This window comes from Eptatretus burgeri, chromosome 15 (genome assembly GCF_056783735.1).
Source record: "Eptatretus burgeri isolate ZD-2024b chromosome 15, Ebu_testis_v1, whole genome shotgun sequence".
NCBI classification, from domain to species: Eukaryota; Metazoa; Chordata; class Myxini; order Myxiniformes; family Myxinidae; genus Eptatretus; species Eptatretus burgeri.
The window spans coordinates 841,054-859,828 of NC_140975.1; the positions used below are offsets into that span (position 1 = coordinate 841,054).

Sequence of the window (18,775 nt, forward strand, 5' to 3'; positions counted from 1 at the left end):
GGGTTTCTTGGGTCAAAACTAAGATCCAGGCTTTCGGTGACTTCTTGGATGCTGCTGTCCTGTCTCTGTCTGTTTGTGGTGAGGATGTTGAGGTCGTGGAGAGATTCACTTACCTTGGCAGTGATATTCATGTCTCTGCTGGCTGCGAGTCAGAGGTCAATAGACGTCTGGGTCGGGCCTGGGGAGTCATTGATTCACTGGATCATGGGGTGTGGCGCTGCCGGTACCTGTGCGGGAGGACGAAAGTCCGCGTCTTCAGGTCCTTGGTACTTCCAGTCTTGCTCTATGGGTGCGAGACTTGGACTCTGACCAAGGATCTGAGACGGAGACTTAATTCCTTTGGTACCAGGTCTCTTCGGAGAATCCTTGGCTATCGCTGGTCGGATTTTGTGTCCAACGAGCGGTTGCTGAGAGAGACTCGGATGAGATTTGTTACCTGCATAGTCCGTGAGCATCAGTTGCGGCTGTATGGACATGTGGCTCATTTTCCTGACTCTGATCCTGCTCACCAGATTCTCTCAGCGAGGGAGTCTCATGAGTGGAGGAGGCCAGTGGGTCGACCACGTGCCTCATGGTTGCAACAGGTTGACCATCATCTCAAGGAGATGGGGATGGGCCTGGCATCTGCCTGGGGGATGGCCAGACGGAGGCCCCTGGAGTACCGGCAGAAAGTGGACGCAGCGACGTGCTGTTCTGGCACATGCTCCCATACCTGACCTGACCTGGGCTGATGCCATCTGGACCGGTTGCAGAATCTGAGTCGAGGTTTCACAGCAAGCTCTCCACCTTGTCAGGAGAAAAGGACACATGATCCAGGGACAGTTGGGTGCGACTGGGTAAGGTGGGTACAGAAAGCGATGGGTTTTGGACACAAGATTTCGATGCAAACACTGAGTTTAGGCATTCAGCCTTTTCACGTGCGGTTTCAGCACTGCGGCCATTTGAGGTAAGAGAGGGGATGGAGGGGGGACATACACCAGAAACAGATTTGATTTGATGCCACCAGGATTTGGAGGAGGGAGAGATGTTTGAAAGTTCAGACTTGAGCTTAGAAAGATGTTGTTTTCTGGCTCTTCTGAGGGTAGATACACACTTGTTCCAAGCTTTCTGGAAGGAACTGAGATTACCCTCAGTTGGGTTTGCTTTCCATGAGGCAAAGGCAAGTTGTTTCAGGACAACTGCCTCGCCACAAGCTTCACTGAACCATGGGCAGGAGGAAGGGTAGGACAACTGAAGATGAGAGGGGATAAATCTGTGCATGAGGGAGAGCAAGTTTCTTTGAAAGAATTCCCAGGATGAGTTGATGTTGAAGAAAGAAGTGATGGGAGACCAGTCTTTAAGTTTGATGGCTGCTTGGACACCCTGCCAGTCGGCTTGAGTGAAATGCCAGACTCGACGGCGCTGAGGTGGTTCTCTGATAACAGCCAGATAGATGTCCACTTTTACAAGCACGTGTTCAGAAGAACCGATTGGAGGAGAGGAAGAACAGATATTTTCAGGGAAATTTGTCAAAATCAGATCCATAAGAGATAGCGTACCATTGGTTGAGATCCGGGTAGGGAAGTTGACCGATTGAGTCAGTCCCAATGAGTCACAGAAAGCTTTTGCTGAAGTACCATGACAGGTGAGAGAGGTACCCACACCTTGCCAACTGGCATGATGACAATTGAAGTCACCACATGTGAGGAAGAGAGAGAGAGTTTGGATGAGAAGATAGAAGTTGGTCCATGTTTTCGGATAGTGAGGTGTAGATGGAGTCGTCACTGTTAGGCGGACGGTACAGTACACATATAAACACGAGGTGGGAGTGGAGGGGAAGCCGTAGCGAGAGGTATTCCTGGGGGTGTGGAGGAGTGAGCGCAGTACATGGAGAGTGACTAACAGAGTCTTTGATGAATAGAGCAACTCCTCCACCAGGACGAGGCTCAGGTTTGTCATTCTGGAGGAGGGAGTAACCAGGGTGAGATAATTGGGAGTCAGAGACATCTTGAGGAAGGAAAGTTTCTGTTAGGCAGATTATGTCTGGTTTGTCAGTGGCAACCTGTATGGAAAGATCTGTGATGTTTGAGCGAAGGCCCCGGATATTTGAGGTCCACACTGTTAATGAAGAGGGAGGGGAGGAGGCTTTGGGTGCAGGGGATGGGAGGGAAGGGGGAGAGTAGGACAAGGGAGGGGGAGGTAAGGAGAGTTGTTGAAAGCATGTGGGGTTTGCAGAATAGCTAGGGGAGGGGACCGGATGAGGAGGAGACAAGGCTCTACGGTGCTGGGGGAGAGGGGCAGAAGAGAGTTGAGGATTTGAAGAGGTGGAGTGATGAAATGGAGGTGATAGGGCAGGGGAAGGAGGCAGCTTTGTGCATGTCACGGGGGGGGGCAACTTTGAGAATGGTTAGTGAGGGGGTGAATGGTGGGAGAAGGGTGAGTGGGGAGAGGTAAGGGGGGAATTTTTGCGAGAGGTGATAGGGAGGCTTGGAGGGAGAAGAGTGTGATGGTTGCTTTGAGAGGGAGGGTGAGAGGGGTGAGATGGCACTGAAGTTGGTAAAAGAATGGTTGATGGAAAGCGAACATTCATCGTAAACTGGGGTTTTTTTAATATTTAGGTCGGAGATGCGATTGAAGATATTTCTTGATGGATGCAATAAAGGCGAATTAAGAGAATGGAGAGAAGAAATGCTGTAACAGTTGGATTTTTTAGGCAAGGTATGAAGGAAAGGTCGAATTGAGAGCTGTCTGTTGAAATAGAAGAAGAGTCGTGAATTACGATGCAGTAATGAGTACCACACGTGTGAAAGAGGAAGATGAAGCATTATAAGAGATCGTTTTTTATTATTATTGTTATTTTGATTATTATTATTGTTTGAGAGAGTTTTCATCAGATTAGGTCATGGAAAGGTTGTAGAAAAATCATGAGGTTTATGGTGAATTTGTATCGGTAAACGCAGGGGGTGGAAACAGATCACGTGGTTACGGAAGAAACACGTGGCTCTGGGAGATGTATAGTCAAAAGTGAATTTATTTATTTTAAATAAGGATTGCGGAACATTGGGAAAAGGGAAGGTTGTAGTAAAATCGTGGAGGTGTATGGTGAATTTGGAACTGTAAACGCAGAGTGAAGCTGCTGGGTCGATGAAAAGTATCAGGAAGAGGGTGGAGAGAGACACGTGGTTACAGGTGTATAAATTGAAAGGATACAAGGAAGATTATTATTTTTTTATTTATTTTTGAAGAATAGGTTACATTCAGGAATTGAAGGTTGTGGGAAGAAATCGTGAAGGTAATGGAGAGAGTGGGTCAGCTCAAGTCAGATAAAGAAGGTGAGCCAGCAGGAGGAAGAAGATGAAGAATAAGAAGGATCGGTTCTTGTGGGTATGCAGGGAGAAAGGTAGTTTTTTGTGGGGTGGGGGGGATTTAAGACAAGAAACAGAGTGTTTATATTGGGAGGGATGGGGGACATTGGGAAAGTGAGGAAAATAGGAAGAGAATACAAATCAAAACGATTGTACACCAAGAGGGGAAGGATGGGTTGGCCTCAAGGGACCTAGTAAGACAAGGTCGATGAAAACTCACAAAATGGCACGATTTTTGAAACAAAACTGAACTAGGAACACACAGAAACATGTAGGTGAGAAAATAAACAGTGAAAACGAGACAAATAAAGAGCGGAAACTTAACTTTGAGAAAGCCAGCAGAGAGCCCTGAGAGAGACCTGCCAACACTCCAAACCCAGAACCAGAAGGGGAGGAGAACTGAAACACTCAGACCACCTTGATGCTAATCTATCCCTTGATTCCCTACAAAATATATATGATGTGTCTTTTTCCAATTTACAAATTACAAAGTCGGTAAATTTGTGATTAAAAGAAGAAATCTTCTTCTTCTTGAGATTAGCCGTGACGACAGACCTGGAAGTAGACCGCCATATCCGTATGGTCTCGGGGTTACATTGCGGTACGATTTAACTCAAATGGCGAATAATTTTCGATTTTCCCCAGATATGCCGAGTTGATGCGTCCTTGCTGCTTGTATCGTGAAACAAACTGAGATGGTTTCATGTTACACCAATGGCCGAAACACCCGAAGTTTGCCAGAAATTGGACGAGATTTGTCCAAAACACCCGAGTTTGGATCGGGCCTACAAAATGTTCAGGTTCTGTGCTTGGAACATGTTACAGAAAACGATTATGAAACAACAGAAATGGCTACATCTTGTGGTTATCCACTATGATTAAGCGAAGAAACAGCTATCACTCTAAAATGTCACACCATCTTTATACAATTACAAGCAAAGGTATACGGACGATTTGAGCGGTGAATCAAACACCTATTGCCATTGCCCGACAGTTACCACAACAGCACCCCCTCCACCATCACCCCCACAATACCCACCACCATCCCACCCCCCCTCCATGGTCCTCTTCCCTCCCCTGCCCACTTGGGAAGACATCGACACCTCACTGACATGACAGTGGGACACGGCATGGACACAAATGGGGTCCCGGGAAAGTATGAATTGGGATGATCCCAGAACATACAAGACTTCTGGTCAGCCTGCGATGGTAGAACAAAGCATTTGTCTACCATTTTTTCCAACAGTGTCAGAGTGTGCCCATTTTGTCCGCATTGTCCGAATCTGCCTGGGTGGTGCACGTGCTGTCGAGTGATAACGGGCTCGAGTAATACATAAACCGATGTATCAATTAATACAAGATCCTGCCCTTACAAACCAACAATTGATTTGAAAAATCAAACCCTACTGAGCTGAAGTGAACATGTAACCAACATTTTCATCTTTTCAACACCTCCTCTTCACTTCTGCCTTCTTCCTCTGAATCGCTCGCACAGGCTCAAAACGATACGGCTTTACAATTCCTCCGAAAGCGTTTCCATCACCAATTATTTCTCCAATACTTTCTTCAAAATTCCACTGATCAGTTTCAACATCAATGATCATCAATGATCTCTCGGACTCTCTGGAAAATCCTCTATTTCTCTTTGCCGATGACTCCACCCTCTGCCGTACCATCTGTCATCCCTCAGACCGGCAAGCAGCAGCTTCTTCGCTCACTGCAGATCTGGATAAAATCACAAACTGGTCCAACACGTGGAACATGTCTTTCAATCCACACAAATCTCACACTCTCACTATGTCTCTTCGAAAGGACCGTTTACAAAACCCCCCCATCCACTTTCTCAACAATCCTCTGGAAGAAGTCTTTTCTTTCAAGCTTCTGGGTCTCACTATCTGCCATGACCTTTCCTGGGAAAGTCACATTTCCAACCTTGCCTCAAAAGCCAGTCGCCGACTGGGAATCCTCCGTCGTGCAAAGTCCTTCCTCGGCCCTCTTGAGCTCCTGACCACTTACAAAGCTTTTGTCCGTAGCCTGATGGAGTACTGCTCTCCCCTCTGGGCTGGTGCTCCTGCCTCCCACCTTTCTCGACTTCACGCTGTCGAAACCAGGGCTTTTAAGATCATTGGCATCTCCCGCAATGAAGCTGAGTCTTTGGGCCTCTCACTCAATCACCGCAGGTTGGTCGGTGGTCTTTCTGTCTTCTACCGACTCCTCTCCAGCCTTGCCCCCCTGCTCTCACTGTGATTTGTCCCCACCACATTACCCCAGGGCGCTCAAGGTCCGCCAACAACCCTCTTCTGGTAAAACTACCAAAATCACGAATCACTGCTCATCTTCACTCTTTCATTCCTCTTTTTTCCCGCCTTTGGAATAAACTTCCTCACTCTATTCTTTCCCATTCTTCCCTCCAGGCTTTCAAAACAGCTGTTCACCACCACCTCTTATCTTCCCCCATCCAAATCCTCGATATTTTCTACCCCCGATAATCCACCCATGCCCACTTCCTTCAATTCTCCTGCTTTCCTTCCTGAAAGTCCCTGTAATGTCCATCTTCTCCTCGCCATGTTCCCCGTCCCATCCCCATCCCTCTCCCTTCCACAGTTCACCTGTGTCTGTTCCCCAATGTTTTGTCCCTTCCACTCCCACCCCTCTTGTCTCATGCCTCCTTGCTGTGAGTTGTGTGTTAGCTCTCATACGAGCCTCGACCAAGGTATACAAAAAAAAAAAAAAAAAAAAAAAAAAAAAAAAAAAAAAAAAAAAAAAACATTCTGAGAACCTTCAGAGTTGACGATAACGGTGGAATAAGTATCAGAATTGGAGTTTGACATGCACCGTTTCTCCATGTAAAATGCTGTTCAGACCAATATGGATTTCAGATGTGACGTCACTGGCAAAATCAAAAGTAGACACTCTGGGGCTTTTTCAGCACTTTGTGATTGGCAAAAGAATTTCAAAATATTTTTTCCCTTCAAATTAGATCGTGATTAATGATTCTTAATGGTCTTCATTAAAAAAAAAAATTGCATTTTGGTTCCCCTTTAAGGACGTTATAATTCGCACAAACAACTTGGTAGACACTGGTAAAACAGCGGTAAACCTCATTTTAATTATTTATACACCTTTAAACCTCTTTAAAACTTTATTCAAATAGAATTATATACTTCAACACTGGAAAACAAACCTCCTTCATAATACTTCCAAGAACCATGCTATATAATCCATATATAGCAAATATTATTTTGTTGTTACCCTGTGTATACGTGATGTCACAACATGGATGCGCCAGGTGAGTGTTCCATTACCAAACAGTGAGCTTGCGCTTTCCAAGCCAGGCATTTCTGATCAACGGTTTTGAATGGAGTGCTTAAGCTGCTTGGCAAATGCTTTACAATAAACTTGATAACTGAACACACCCCTGATGTCCGTGGAGCTATATGGTGGTAATTACAGCACGGTGACATCGCGCTGTTATATAATTGGCTATTCTGTCCTGTGTCTTCTGTCACTTATTGTTGGGTGTGATGTGGGCGGAGATTGCCGGGTGTATTGTGGGCGGAGATTGCCGGGTGTATTGTGGGCGGAGATTGCCGGGTGTATTGTGGGCGGAGATTGCCGGGTGTATTGTGGGCGGAGATTGCCGGGTGTATTGTGGGAGGAGATTGCCGGGTGTATTGTGGGCGGAGATTGCCGGGTGTATTGTGGGCGGAGATTGCCGGGTGTATTGTGGGCGGAGATTGCCGGGTGTATTGTGGGCGGAGATTGCCGGGTGTATTGTGGGCGGAGATTGCCGGGTGTATTGTGGGCGGAGATTGCCGGGTGTATTGTGGGCGGAGATTGCCGGGTGTATTGTGGGCGGAGATTGCCGGGTGTATTGTGGGCGGAGATTGCCGGGTGTATTGTGGGCGGAGATTGCCGGGTGTATTGTGGGCGGAGATTGCCGGGTGTATTGTGGGCGGAGATTGCCGGGTGTATTGTGGGCGGAGATTGCCGGGTGTATTGTGAGCGGAGATTGCCGGGTGTATTGTGGGCGGAGATTGCCGGGTGTATTGTGGGCGGAGATTGCCGGGTGTATTGTGGGCGGAGATTGCCGGGTGTATTGTGGGCGGAGATTGCCGGGTGTATTGTGAGCGGAGATTGCCGGGTGAATTGTGGGCGGGGTTAATGCGGAAGAGCAACGTTTTTTGTGCTGAATCGTTTTCTGTGTGATGCTAGAAGTTGATTTTCTGAGCAGGAAGTGATAATCCTCCTGTTCCGTTAGTTGTTGACATGCAGCGTTGTAACTCTCGTTACCGCGCGGCGACATCGCGCTGTTATATAATTGGCTATTCTGTCCTGTGTCTACTGTCACACTTTTATGGACGTGTACGTCCCTTTGATCTGAGGGCTATAAATAGAAATTTGTCCAACGTCACAACTCTTCTCATCATGCAGCTAATTCACCATGTCAACATTTAAATTTTATAACTGCAAAATTGTTTCATCATTCTTAACCTAGACTTTTACTGCCCCCAGCCGCGCGATATCGAAGTATTCGCTTCTTGTTGGTGGTTAAGCATTGGGGATGGCGAGCCCAGCGGCGCTTAAAGGCTGTCTGATGAATGTGCTGACTGAGCTGTTTTGTCGAAGGTGTCAACTTGGGCCGTGTGGTCAGCTTCTTCCTGTCTGGAGTCACGCTTTACGTAGGTCTGACTACATGGAGAACGAGCTTCATTATTGGATCATTGCTAAAGGCCCTGTCACACCTTGACGATTTAGCCAACGCATGCCTGACGTATGCAAAATTGGGCTAAAACGCCGGCACACGTCGAATACGTTATGGGTAAGTTTGTATACGCTAAGAGCACGCTGAAAAACACTGCCATACGTCGTAGTACACTGGCTTTCATCGTTGTACTTTGCGGTTGTCCTCAAATTTTAATTTGCTTTAAATTTTACGACGTATGCCAGCGTATGACTCACACGTTCCGCTACTCTGGCCATAAGTTGTAGGCACGTTATGCGATCGTTTAGGTCCTCAATGCCAGACAGGAAATCCAAGCCGTATCCCTGGACATATCACGTGCTTTTGACACAGTCTGGCACCCTGCCCTACTCACCAAACTCTCTTCCCATGGTATTCAAGGCCATCTCCACTCATGGCTCGCAGACTTCCTCTCCTGTCGCAGTCAACGTGTGGCCCTAAATGGAGTTCTTTCATCCCCTCTTCCTGTGCAGGCTGGAGTTCCTCAAGGTAGCGTTCTGGGCCCTGTTCTTTTTCTGGTTTTCATCAATGATCTCTCGGACTCTCTGGAAAATCCTCTATTTCTCTTTGCCAATGACTCCACCCTCTGCCGTACTATCTGTCATCCCTCAGACCGGCAAGCAGCAGCTTCTTCGCTCACTGCAGATCTGGATAAAATCACAAACTGGTCCAACACGTGGAACATGTCTTTCAATCCAGACAAATCTCACACTCTCACTATGTCTCTTCGAAAGGACCGTTTACAAAACCCCCCCATCCACTTTCTCAACAATCCTCTGGAAGAAGTCTTTTCTTTCAAGCTTCTGGGTCTCACTATCTGCCATGACCTTTCCTGGGAAAGTCACATTTCCAACCTTGCCTCAAAAGCCAGTCGCCGACTGGGAATCCTCCGTCGTGCAAAGTCCTTCCTCGGCCCTCTTGAGTTCCTGACCACTTACAAAGCTTTTGTCCGTAGCCTGATGGAGTACTGCTCTCCCCTCTGGGCTGGTGCTCCTGCCTCCCACCTTTCTCGACTTCACGCTGTCGAAACCAGGGCTTTTAAGATCATTGGCATCTCCCGCAATGAAGCTGAGTCTTTGGGCCTCTCACTCAATCACCGCAGGTTGGTCGGTGGTCTTTCTGTCTTCTACCGACTCCTCTCCAGCCTTGCCCCCCCTGCTCTCTCTGTGATTTGTCCCAACCACATTTCCACAGGGCGCTCAAGGTCCGCCAACAACCCCTTTCTGGTAAAACTACCAAAATCACGAATCACTGCTCATCTTCACTCTTTCATTCCTCTTTTTTCCCGCCTTTGGAATAAACTTCCTCACTCTATTCTTTCCCATTCTTCCCTCCAGGCTTTCAAAACAGCTGTTCACCACCACCTCTTATCTTCCCCCATCCAAATCCTCGATCTTTTCTACCCCCGATAATCCACCCAAGCCCACTTCCTTCAATTCTCCTGCTTTCCTTCCTGAAAGTCCCTTTAATGTCCATCTTCCCCTCGCCATGTTCCCCGTCCCATCCCCATCCCTCTCCCTTCCACAGTTCACCTGTGTCTGTTCCCCAATGTTTTGTCCCTTCCACTCCCGCCCCTCTTGTCTCATGCCTCCTTGCTGTGAGTTGTGTGTTCGCTCTCATACGAGCCTCGACCAAGGTATACAAAAAAAAAAAAAAAAAAAAAAAAATAAATCGTTGACACACGTTGATACATGTTACTTGTAAGTTACTCATCAGTCAAAACACGTCGAGGTAATGATTAGCGTACCCGAAACTTATTTATAACCTATGAGTAACGTGTTGTAGGCACGTTACATGATCGTTGACACACGTCGAGGCACGTTATGCGATCGTTGACACACGTCGAGGCATGTTACTTGTAAGTTACTCATAAGTCGAAACACGTCGAGGTAATGCTTAGCATACACAAAACTTATTTCTAACCTGTGAGTAACGTGCTTTGAACCTATGTGTAACGTACCTCCAGGCTCCAACGCATATTGACGTATGTAGACGTATTTGATTGACATCTTCCGGACGACCACAGAACTTACTGAACATGTTTCTAATTTACAGCTACCGTATAATGGCGTATTGGCAGCGTTTAAAAAACAACAAAAAAACAACAATAAATTCCGATATTTCGTCACGTGCCGTTACGTCACGTCCGATTGCCTCTTCAGTTTGCTCGTCTTATTCTTAGTTCCTCCTCTGTGAATATTTTCTGTTTGAGGATATTGTCATGTCGACGTCGAAACTTAAAAGCAAATGTCCGAATATGTTTTAAAATTCGTGATAGACTAAAAAAAAAAAATAATAAAAACAACAACAACAACAACAACAACAACTTCAGCTATTTCGTCATGTGCCTTCACGTTGTTGGCCTTCACGTTTGTCATGTGCCTTCGTCATGTGCCTTCACGTTCAAATGAACTAATTCAGGAGCCAAGGAGAAAAAAAAGTGCCTTGACGGAGAAAATAAGTTTCGGGTACGCTAACCATTACCTCGACGTGTTTCGACTTATGAGTAACTTACAAGGAACTTGTGTCGACATGTGTCAACGATCGCATATCGTGCCTACAACTTATTCCCAGCGTAGCGGAACGTGTGAGCCATACGGCGAATAAGTCGTAAAATTTTTTTCACGACGTACTAAACGTACCACTAAATATGACAGCATACTTCATCGTTTTTCAGCGTGCTCTTAACGTATACACAACTTACCCATACCGTATTCGACGTGTGCCAGCGTTTTAGACACATTTTTCATCGGTCGGCATACGCTGGCGAAATCGTCAAGGTGTGACTACGTGGTTGGCCCTTCCAATTCTCAGGCAGTTATGATTTAAATCGGCGTGCGGCAGGTTTTTAACAGGCTATGCCACGTGTTCGTCGACGATACGTGGAGCGCGCTATGCCTAAGTTAAACTATCGTTGGGCATAGGTTGTGAACGCCGACAACAGGCTAAGCATTCGTTGGTATAAGTTATCTATAAGACAACGAAACATTCTGTGCCAGTTACTAATATGTTATACATACGACCAACACGTTATGAATACGACCAAAACTTTTTTAAAAACATCAAAATTTCAGCGTACGCCAACGTTTTATATACATTTTATATGTTGCCATTGCTGGCTAAATCGTCAAGGTGTGACAGCTCCTTAACGTTGGGTGCTTTCCTCCATCTCGTGCTGGAGAGCTGTTCTCGCTGTTGGTGGTGCTTCACTGCAGTTGGGGCAAGGACAAGGAGGCAGTGCTTTGCATGGGTTTTGCATAGTTTGAGTTGCGTCGAAGACAGCTGCTCGGCTAGTTTCGCGATTGGCTTGGGCAGCGACGGGGCTGGCAGGGCACATCCCGTTACTTTTTCAGGATAGACACTGTACTGCTGCTGCCGAAACCATTTTTGTTGTTAAATGGAATTTATATTTTGTATTACCTGTTCGTTTTTCGGATTGTGATTCGTGCCTTTAAAATAGGTGCAATACTGCATAAAAGTACCTTGTGAAACCCATCCACGAAAATGATAATCATGGGGCCAACTGCCCTCCAAAGACCAATATCAATGGATGATGATGATGATGATGATGATGATGATGATGAGAGTGTGGCATGTGAGAGGATGCAGTATCGGGGTGAAGAAGAGGTCGCTGATATGGCTATGTACGATGCCGATTGCTGCTTTGTTTTATGGTGATCAAGAAAGCCTCCATCTCCTAAACTGCAACTCAACGTTGTCTTCGTACAGTGTTTAAGGGTGATGTGTAAGACTGTTTCAGGAGCGCTAAACCTCCGGATTTTTAAATGCTCTTTAAAATCATCATATTTCATTTGAATTGAAGTAGAGACAAAACACTGTGTGAGTATCGTATTCTATGAACTCTCTAGTTGATGTAATGCAGTGATGTTGGCAGATTTCCAAACAGATGGAAGATGACCTCGGGGCAAATGATAGAGTGAAAAGGGCAGAGGATGAGCAAGAGCAGCAGAGCAGGTTTTTAGGACACGTGAACTGATGTCATCCGGACAGTAGCGGAGTCAGAGTCGAGGATTGGCATGAAACTTCGCCACATTCTCAGGTGCAAAAAATACAGAGTCCAGGAGCAGTTAGTTGGGTACAGAGAGTGAGGTGTCAGGGACATAAGACTTGGAAGCAAATCCTCAAGATTTGGAAGGGTTGAACAGTTATTGAGAGAATGGGCTGTCGGCCAAGCTCGTCAAACCTGAACTACCTGACTGTTGGGGGTTCTTTAACAGATAAGAGCCTTTTTATAAGCACATGATCAAAAGGAGAAAGGAGAGTTCCTGGAAAAATAAAGAGAACAGAGAAGGGGTATGGTGAGAACATGTCCTCCCAGCAAACGTGAGGCAATGTTTATCTTGTATGTAGACTATTCACAGATATGATTCACAAGGAGGTAGGGTGGCGCTCTACTCTATTAAAATGAACTAATATAAGGTGGATAAGCGATCTGATAATTGGCTAATCTGTGAGGCTTTTTGGGGAAAATGTAGGTTACCGACCACGACCCCATGAGTTTGGTGACGTCACATCTGAACTCGAAGGTATATTTAGGTCTTCTCTATATCCAGCTGCTGCTTCCATGCTCATTTGTTATGAAATTCCATCACAGGGTTAAAACTTGTGGAAATGTAGCAAGGTGGACAAAGACTGACACTGAGTGAACAATAGCAAACCAGAGGAGGAAGTGTTCAATTTAACAGAGATAGCTCAGGACATCACCATGGGCCACCACATTTAACAGGTAGTGTGCGGTGGTCAGGTTTTTACAAGTGTGTAATATCAGCATCCAAATTAAACAACGTTATTTCTGCCTTAAACAGCAACATGATAAGGATGTTATTGTTTAATGAAATTCGTGAACAGGACAAAGAAGTTAACTTTTTTTTAACCCACGGGGAGGAAGAGGTAAACTAAGCTCCATGAAGACGCAGACGATAGAACGGTGAGCACAAAAAGTGATGGGATGAGACACATGAGCACGTACCAGTATAGTTGTGGACAAGACGACAGGCTTTTCTGAAACGATATCCCGGCGGGGAAAGGAAGAACAGAAGTGAATTTTGATAGTACAACGTCGTAAACCGCAGGTTCAGGAGATCCGTCAGAAGTTTCACTGCACGTACGTACTCATTTGTTCTGTGGAAACACAAGCACACACACGCATGCACACACACACACACACACACACACACACACACACACACACACACACACACACACACACACACACACACACACACACACACACACGCACAAACACGCACACTTCGATATAACTTTGAAATATAACTTTCGATATAATTACAGAGGGGGGTGGTCACTAGCCTGCATACAGAGGGGGGTGGGTGGTTTTGAAACCCGGAAGTAGAGCTGCCCCTTTACTTTACGTACTTTATGAACTGCCCCTATTCCAGTCTGGCACAGAGTTACTTTCGACCTCTGGCAGCGATGACCGGCACTCCCGCTCGGGAGTATTTTTGAATTAACGGTGCCTTCCTGTTTGTGTGCGCAGCGTTCTGCGAACCTATTCCCATTGCTCATTCAGGAAGAAATGGACATTAATTTGTTTATTGGATTCACATTGTGTCCTTGACCCGTCCCGTTAACCTCCCAATACATGTTGGACTCCGTCCGGTTAAACGTGCTGTGTGTCGCCTTGCGGGTACCTTGCGTCTGCCTTGAAAATTCTATGGCCGCCGCAGGAATGCCCTAAGGTCACCGTGCGACATCAAATCAAAGACCGTACGGAACCCCCACGTTTTCGGTCTCCAAAATTTATAAATACGCTGTGCGGCTCCCCGAAAAATAAAAATATGTGACTGCTACATTGTGTTACCGTGGAAATACTGCGGCCGCCGTATAATTGCTAATGTCCGTAGATTTTGTAGACCCCACGGCCACCGTGCCAAATGTGACTAAGGCCTTAACGATGAGGTGCAGTTCCACTGTTGAAGAGATAAATAAAAAACATTCCTCAAACCAACATGGACATTGATTGATTCGAATCATACCACAATCCATCATTCATTCATTCACTCACTCTCGATTGTGTGTCATGAACATGTAATCCATAAAACCACAATCCATCAATCATTCATTCACTCATTCACTCTATATTGTGTGTTCATATACATGTACTCCATCAAACCACAATCCATCATTCATTCATTCACTCTCTATTGTGTGTTCATATACATGTACTCCATCAAACCACAATTCATTCATTCATTCATTCATTCACTCTTTATTGTGTGTTCATGTACTCCATCAAACCACAATTCATCATTCATTCACTCTCGATTGTGTGTTCATGTACTGCATCAAACCATAATCCATTATTCATTCATTTCTTCACTCTCTATTGTGTATTAACCCTGATAGACACTCTTTCCCACACAGTCTCTACATTTGGCTTTTACAGTCTCTTTCTTCATTCCTCTCTGTCTCTCTATCACTCCCTTTCCTCTCCTTCATCATTCCTTCATCATTCCTTCATCTGTTCTTCTTTCTTTCTCAGGGAGGTTTCTTTGTATTCACCATCCTTTCTCGTTTCTCAGTTCTTTTGATTCGAGTCAACAGTTTGGCCTTTGTCGTGAAGACACCAAATGTGGTGCAGCTCTGTGTAAGAATGCGTCATTGATCAAAACTTTACACACTCACACGACCATTTCATTCACGTTGACCGTTTGGTGTGGTGTTCCATGGTACCACCCTGTAGAGATCTTTCTTTTCGAGTAGAACTCATGTGTCTTCACTTTCACATTGAGTCCCACCGGGCACAGACTCGAGATATGAGCGATGATTTATCAATAGATCAGAACCCCATGAAGATCGAAAGTCCTAAACACATATTCGTTTACCAAGTCAAACTGAGTCATGGGGTGAACGGAAAAAGGGTCGTTTCTGGTCTTGTTACTGCCACCGTACCTTTTAGTCTGATAGTGAATTTGGCGGCTGAAGGCACATCTCATGAGACTGTCCAGTGTAAGAAGACTCAAATCTTCGTAAACGTCAAAAACAGCACCAGGACCCACCTTCTTGTCCCATTTGTCCTGCGTACAACATGGGGAGTGGGGGGGGGGTGGTGGTGGGTGGAACAGGACATGTCCACAGAGCCAAGAATATAGCCGCTCATATATCCACCACCTTTAGTTCCCAGCACCTCGAGCCAAGTCCACCCAGCACCCCGAGCCAAGTCCGCCCGGCACCCCGAGCCAAGTCCGCCCGGCACCCCAAACTAAGTGCACGCAGCACCCTAAGCCAAGTACACCCGACACCCTAAGCACCCGAAGTAAACTGATTTTGCGTTCACTGGCAATTCAATAAAACAGAACATTCAATAAAATATTTTCACAAACATCAGGAAAAATCAAAGTATATCCTCATAAGCACAACTTATATTATGCATTAAATCAAATGAAGGATGGGTGGAAAGGAGTAAAAGGTAAAAGGATTGGTACAAATGATTGTCCAAAATGACAGATGTAACGTATGTGGAACACAGATAGTAAACAATATAAAGTACAATGTGCTGTCCACACATGATGTACACATTACCAGCAGCTGGTACACAGAGTGTGCAATGAGCTGTGCGTAATCCTTGAGAATGTCGAAATGGAAGGCTGGTGTGAGGAGTCTTCTTCGTGGATACCAGGTTGCAGGAGGGAGAGTGAGGAGACCTTGACCTTGGAGGGATGTGCGAGGAGTGGACAGGTGGGAGAACACGACGTTGAGGGAAGAGAGTGTGAGTAATAATTCAAGGGAATCTCTTGGTCTTTCATCTTAGGATAGACAGACATTCATTCAATGAAATGCACGTATATAGGTCCACACCGAGAGAATGCACCCATCTGGAGGGTCCACTCAAGCACATATCTAGAGGGTCCTCCCATACACACACCTAGAGGATGCACCAACCTGTATGGTCAAGCCCTACACACACCCACCTGGAGGGTTCACCCAAGCACACACACCTCGAAGATCTATTTACCGAGATCCACCAACACACACACACACACACACACACACACACACACACACACACACACACACACACACACACACACACACACACACACACACACACACACACACACACCTTGAAGATGCACTCACATAAAAGGTTCACCCACACAAATAGAGACTGTCTAACCACACCTAGAGGGTGCACACACAAATAGAGACTGTATAATCACACCTGGAGGGTGCACCGAAGACGCACCAAGATCATTCATTGCCATCTATCTGACGATCCCAAAGGATCAGTGAGAAAATGTAATCCAAAGTCATTGACCTGAACAAATTCACCAATTATTCCAAGTGAGGACAACAAGGTGTGATTAGAAAGATGTACAAAGACAGTTGTTGATTTTGGATAGACAAGTAAAAGGAACAACAGTTGTACAATGTTTGATAAATGAAGGACATATGAGGTGTTTCTCCATACCTATCCAAGGCTCAAAGAACTGGTAATCAACTTTGCTCTTTGGACCTGATCAGAGAGAGAGAGAGATATATATATATATATATATATATATATATATATATATATATATATATATATATATATATATATATATATATATATATATATATATATATATATATATATATATATATATGCAAAAGAAAAGGAATTAGTGGCTTGATGTGTAACTAAACAATTAATCAAGTGAGGATGAGTGCATGTGTGCTTGGTGTGTAACTAACCAGGTAATCAAGTGAGGATGAGTGCATGTGTGCTTGGTGTGTAACTAAACAGTTAATCAAGTGAGGATGAGTGCATGTGTGCTTGGTGTGTAACTAACCAGGTAATCAAGTGAGGATGAGTGCATGTGTGCTTGGTGTGTAACTAACCAGGTAATCAAGTGAGGATGAGTGCATGTGTGCTTGGTGTGTAACTAAACAGTTAATCAAGTGAGGATGAGTGCATGTGTGCTTGGTGTGTAACTAACCAGGTAATCAAGTGAGGATGAGTGCATGTGTGCTTGGTGTGTAACTAACCAGGTAATCAAGTGAGGATGAGTGCATGTGTGCTTGGTGTGTAACTAAACAGTTAATCAAGTGAGGATGAGTGCATGTGTGCTTGGTGTGTAACTAACCAGGTAATCAAGTGAGGATGAGTGCATGTGTGCTTGGTGTGTAACTAACCAGGTAATCAAGTGAGGATGAGTGCATGTGTGCTTGGTGTGTAACTAAACAGTTAATCAAGTGAGGATGAGTGCATGTGTGCTTGGTGTGTAACTAACCAGGTAATCAAGTGAGGATGAGTGCATGTGTGCTTGGTGTGTAACTAACCAGGTAATCAAGTGAGGATGAGTGCATGTGTGCTTGGTGTGTAACTAAACAGTTGATCAAGTGAGGATGAGTGCATGTGTGCTTGGTGTGTAACTAACCAGGTAATCAAGTGAGGATGAGTGCATGTGTGCTTGGTGTGTAACTAACCAGGTAATCAAGTGAGGATGAGTGCATGTGTGATTGGTGTGTAACTAACCAGGTAATCAACTGAGGATGAGTGCATGTGTACTCGGTGTGTAACTAACCAGGTAATCAAGTGAGGATGAGTGCATGTGTGCTTGGTGTGTAACTAACCAGGTAATCAAGTGAGGATGAGTACATGTGTGATTGGTGTGTAACTAACCAGGTGATGAAATGAGGATGAGTGCATGTGTGCTCGGTGTAACTGACCAGGTAATAAAGTGAGGATGAGTACATGTGTGCTTGCTGTGTAACTAACCAGGTAAAGTGAGGACTGTGTGGACGTAGGATGGATTTGTGATGGTGAGGCTGAAGAATTGAATCCCAAACCGTACACGATATGCCCCAGAGTAATCCAGTGACCAGGTGTCCAGTTTGTGCAACATTTGTGACTGCGGATGCAGCTGTAAAAAAACAGAACGAACAAGAAAAAGGGGAATCAGTGATTGCAGACCCTCACCAGTACTTGTTTTGTGTGGTTTATTTTGTGTGGCATTTGTGGACTGGTGCATTACATAATTAATAAGAGACATAACTTCAACTGTCACTTTATAACTGCTGGCAGTGATGACCGGGTACCAAGATACCCTGCTTTGATTGAACACCTGACCCTGACACATGACGTTTTTTTAATTATTATTCAATTGAATTCAGAATGGAATTAAAATGAATTCAACTCAAATCAAATGGAAGACAAAATCGGTACATCACTGCATTGGATTAATCAGAAAGAAACCAAACAAGCAGAAAGCAAACATGGAGTCCTCAGGAGGGACCTCGATAGGATTTGTGTTTCAGCTGTCACTCCTCCACCCACAAACCAATCTCGGTGCAGCCAAGTGAACCTTATTCAAAAAATAAATAAATAATAAAAATGAACCCAGATCAAAAAATCAAACAATTCTGGCTGCTCAACCATGTGTCCGATGAAGTTGAAATTTAAAACATATTGTTACGTCTGTGGAAATTCGCAGAACACCATATAGGTCCTTAGTTCAGTTATGCCGATAAGTCCGTGTTCAGTTAGATTTCCCCACCATTGTCTAATGGGATTTATTCGTGTCACCCGGGCTGTGATCTTTGAGTTAGCCGTTTTTCTTTTACTATCGTTATTTTGGACCAACCGCCATTACTACCACCACAAAGCCCCACCAACCACAACAACCACGATCACCACAACCACCTTCTTGTCAACCGCTAACAT

At 45.2% G+C, this 18,775-nt stretch overlaps 1 protein-coding gene across 9 annotated transcripts in view; it reads right to left on the reverse strand.

Annotated features, from left to right (window-relative positions):
* Positions 1 to 18,775, reverse strand: part of LOC147011290 (cytochrome P450 4B1-like) — a 93,801-nt gene that overhangs the window by 44,921 nt on the left and 30,105 nt on the right. For 8 of the 9 annotated variants that reach the window (XM_085857375.1, XM_085857376.1, XM_085857371.1 and 5 more), the window contains 5 exons: positions 17,831 to 17,975; positions 16,541 to 16,585; positions 15,652 to 15,779; positions 15,022 to 15,146; positions 13,079 to 13,230 (listed from right to left, as the gene is read on the reverse strand). In XM_085857375.1, coding sequence (XP_085713501.1) covers positions 13,079 to 13,230; positions 15,022 to 15,146; positions 15,652 to 15,779; positions 16,541 to 16,585; positions 17,831 to 17,957 — 577 coding nt within the window. In that variant the 5' untranslated portion in view covers positions 17,958 to 17,975. The remainder of the gene's footprint in view (positions 1 to 13,078; positions 13,231 to 15,021; positions 15,147 to 15,651; positions 15,780 to 16,540; positions 16,586 to 17,830; positions 17,976 to 18,775) is intronic. The other variant, XM_085857374.1, reaches the window with a different exon arrangement.